The sequence below is a fragment of the Protomyctophum parallelum genome, assembly GCF_964188405.1.
Source record: "Protomyctophum parallelum genome assembly, chromosome: 13".
NCBI classification, from domain to species: Eukaryota; Metazoa; Chordata; class Actinopteri; order Myctophiformes; family Myctophidae; genus Protomyctophum; species Protomyctophum parallelum.
Genome location: NC_139708.1, coordinates 49,534,437 through 49,537,629, shown reverse-complemented (window position 1 = coordinate 49,537,629; position 3,193 = coordinate 49,534,437). Strand labels below are relative to the sequence as shown.

Sequence of the window (3,193 nt, the reverse complement as noted above, 5' to 3'; positions counted from 1 at the left end):
AAAGCTGAATAAATCATTGTGTGTGTGGGATTATTATTTTTCTACCAAACATGTGGTTGCCACATTATTTGTTTTTTCAACTATTGTATTCCAGAACACATGCATGTGGTATAAAACATGGATTATGATAATGCCTAATAATAGACCACTATAAAGTATTGAGATTGATTTGGGTGATGTTTTCTAAATTCTTACACAGCTCTGCACTATAAGCACGAAAGGCAGAAATTGTATACTAATCATAATGCCTCCAGACAGTCTCCAGATGTATGTATGTATGTATGTATGTATGCATGTATGTATCTATTGCTTAATGTAAATCGCTCTGGATTAAGAGCGTCTGCTAAATGCCTAAATTATAAATTATATGTATGTGATATTAATTTTGTGTAAAATAAATGATACACATAGCAATTCTATAGCTGACCTACAGATTCACTGTGGTCACATGGTCTTCTTAAAAACTCAAAGGTCAACAACTTTTGTGTAACAAGATGACTGATACACACTGATACAGTGTGTGAGAGAAACACATCACATTTACAACACACTGTAGCCTACAGTACAAGTCTCAAATCACCTCCCAGAAGTATATTATTCTTTACTGGAGCTGTGAGCGAGCTACTACAGAAGAAAAGGGGAGTGTGACTGTGGACAGCTGAATGTCTGGTTTATTGAAGAGAGAAAAAAAGAAAGCCCCCCCCTGTCATGTCATGATGATATGATTATGTTTATTGACAGCTTTATGAGTCAGTGAAACATCTGGAACGGTCTCCATGGATGCTGGACTGAAGCACGTGGTGCGTTCAGCCATGCAGGGAGCCTAAGATCATCATCATCATCATCATCATGGCTTTGTTAAGACCTCGGCATGTGTCTACCCTCAGGCGCCCATTCATAAAGCTGCAGTTAATGGCAGAAATAACTGTTATTTTCTCTTTAAGGATTCCCCCACCCCTAATAACAGTGCCGAGTTCTTCTATATATATATAGTTGGCCCCCAGAGGACGCTGCTTTGATAAAGTTTATGTCAGAAAGGCTATATACCATTACCTATAGCCTACGACCCTGCAGTTGTGCTGCAGTGACTTGGGGCAGGTGCATTCACTATATAGCCTATACTGTTACAAACGAGCATTTGATCACAGGCTGCTATAGGATATAGGCCTATATATCCTTTGATATGTATAGCCTATATAGGCCTGTGATATATCGTTTGGATTGATTGATTGTATACAGTTTGTAGAATGGGGGTATACGTTTTCAAACAAATGACAGGTCGACACAAAGTCTGCTACGAGGAGAAACACCGAAAAAAAAGCACTAAAGACTTGTTTATGTTGAAGTATATACGTGACACATCATGCTTGTTGTTTTATTAAAGTAAAAGTTTACCGATATGTTTAAGTAATTTTTAAGTAAGCCTTTGGGGACTTTTAAAGTGTTTAAATGTTTGTAATTATTGTGTATATGATAATGATATAATTTAATCTAGAGAGAACATAGTTTATATAGGGTTGATGGCCAGCCCATGAAATGTACGGTAATAATCATCAGTCTCAAGACTCTCTCCTCTAGGATTTATAAGGCATAAAATGAACTCACCTCCTCGGCTGCGCCGAACCGGAGACACGCCGCCGCGGCCAGCAGCAGCATCGCGAGCATCTGTACCCACCACCAGCTCATGTTCATGCTGCCCAGCCTCGAGACGCCGCGACGGGCCGGGCATTTAGGGAGAGGCAGGGAGTCTCTCTCTGCTCCGCACTATGATCTGCTGGAGGGAGGAGAGGACAGCGGCTCGCCCCTGTGGGTATTCTGCTGCGTGAGCGCAGAGCAGACGGGCTTCCCACGCTGTCGTCTCCAGCAAAGAATTATCCAAAGAATTTGGCGATTGTCCTCTCAGTTATAAGCGGACCCGCAGCCGGTAAAGTTGCTTCTTCAACTGTCTCACAAGAAGAAGATGGTGCACTTTATTTCATATATCTGGAACTGGAGCCCGAAACTATATATATAGGCTGCACAATAATCCACAATCCATGAAAGTTTATTGTGCGTATAAGACAAAACCATTCACGTTAAACTCTGGAACTATATAAAAAGCCGCTAAAAAGAAAGAGCAGTGAATTAATAAAAGGTTCAGGACCTTACTAAGTTATATTTCGAAGTAACAAAAATGGTCCAAAAAAACCACATGATGAAAAAGTTATCCACCAGATCTCATGTCGTGTCCGTCGAATAAAGTTAAATTATCCCAGAGATGTCCAAATATTCAACAACAAAAAAATCCAAATCCAAATTAATAAAGTAAACCAAAAATAAAGAAAATCCACTTGTATTCGCGTACACGTATTTGGTATTTCCAATGCCTTTTTGCCAGACTAGCCTATAGCTCAGTATTTATTTCCAACTTGTCTATGACAACTTAAGCACTAAAACCTATGAGCTATAACGGCAGTGGACGGTGCAGGGTCTCTTCTCTTCTTCCAAGGAGCCTTATCAATAACCACTCAGTGCGCCTCTCTCTCAACCTATCCCTGGACCTGCCTGATTACAGCTGGTGCGCAGCAGTACAGCACACTGCACTCCCATACAGTGGCGTGCACAGACATTTAGAGGGGGCAGGTGCTCTAGTGGGGAAAAAAAGGGCATCTTGTGCAGCGCATTTTGGGGCGGGGACCCATTTTTTGGTGCTTTAGCTATTGAAAAATAGCAAATCTACAAGCTCATAGCGCGCCACCGAGTGGCGCGCTACGAGCTTGTAGGTCTGCTATTTTTTTTTAAATCAAAGAACCACTGACATAGAAACATAGCTTTAGATTGTGGGGGCCTAAATAATACAGTAGAAGCGTTTTTTATCAAGATTTGATCAATGTCACCGCATGGTCCACACACTACAAATTAAGAGCAAATTTAAAGAGCACATTGCCAAAAAGGGCAGGGGGTGCTCTAGCACCCCCTAGTGTCTATCTGTGCACGCCACTGAGTACGCACACTGCACTCCCATAGCCCGGAGAGAAGGTCACACTTTGATTGGCTGGCTATGGTTGTCAGGCAACTTCTTCTGGCAGTTTATAGCACGGCATGGTAGCTTATTAATAACATTTAAAATTGGAATCATAATAATAGTCATACAAAAATGACTTAATGTTTTAAAAGGGACGTTGATGAATTGCCTAACTTGGCCCCATTGGTA

The 3,193-nt window shown here is 41.2% G+C and overlaps 1 protein-coding gene across 1 annotated transcript in view; it reads right to left on the bottom strand.

Annotated features, from left to right (window-relative positions):
* Nucleotides 1-2,470, bottom strand: part of pdgfbb (platelet-derived growth factor beta polypeptide b) — a gene marked incomplete at its 3' end in the record, with an annotated part of 44,783 nt that extends 42,313 nt beyond the window's left edge. Inside the window, exon 1 of the mRNA XM_083779200.1 lies at nt 1,606-2,470. Coding sequence (XP_083635326.1) covers nt 1,606-1,692 — 87 coding nt within the window. The 5' untranslated portion in view covers nt 1,693-2,470. The remainder of the gene's footprint in view (nt 1-1,605) is intronic.
* Nucleotides 2,471-3,193: the final 723 nt, after the last annotated feature.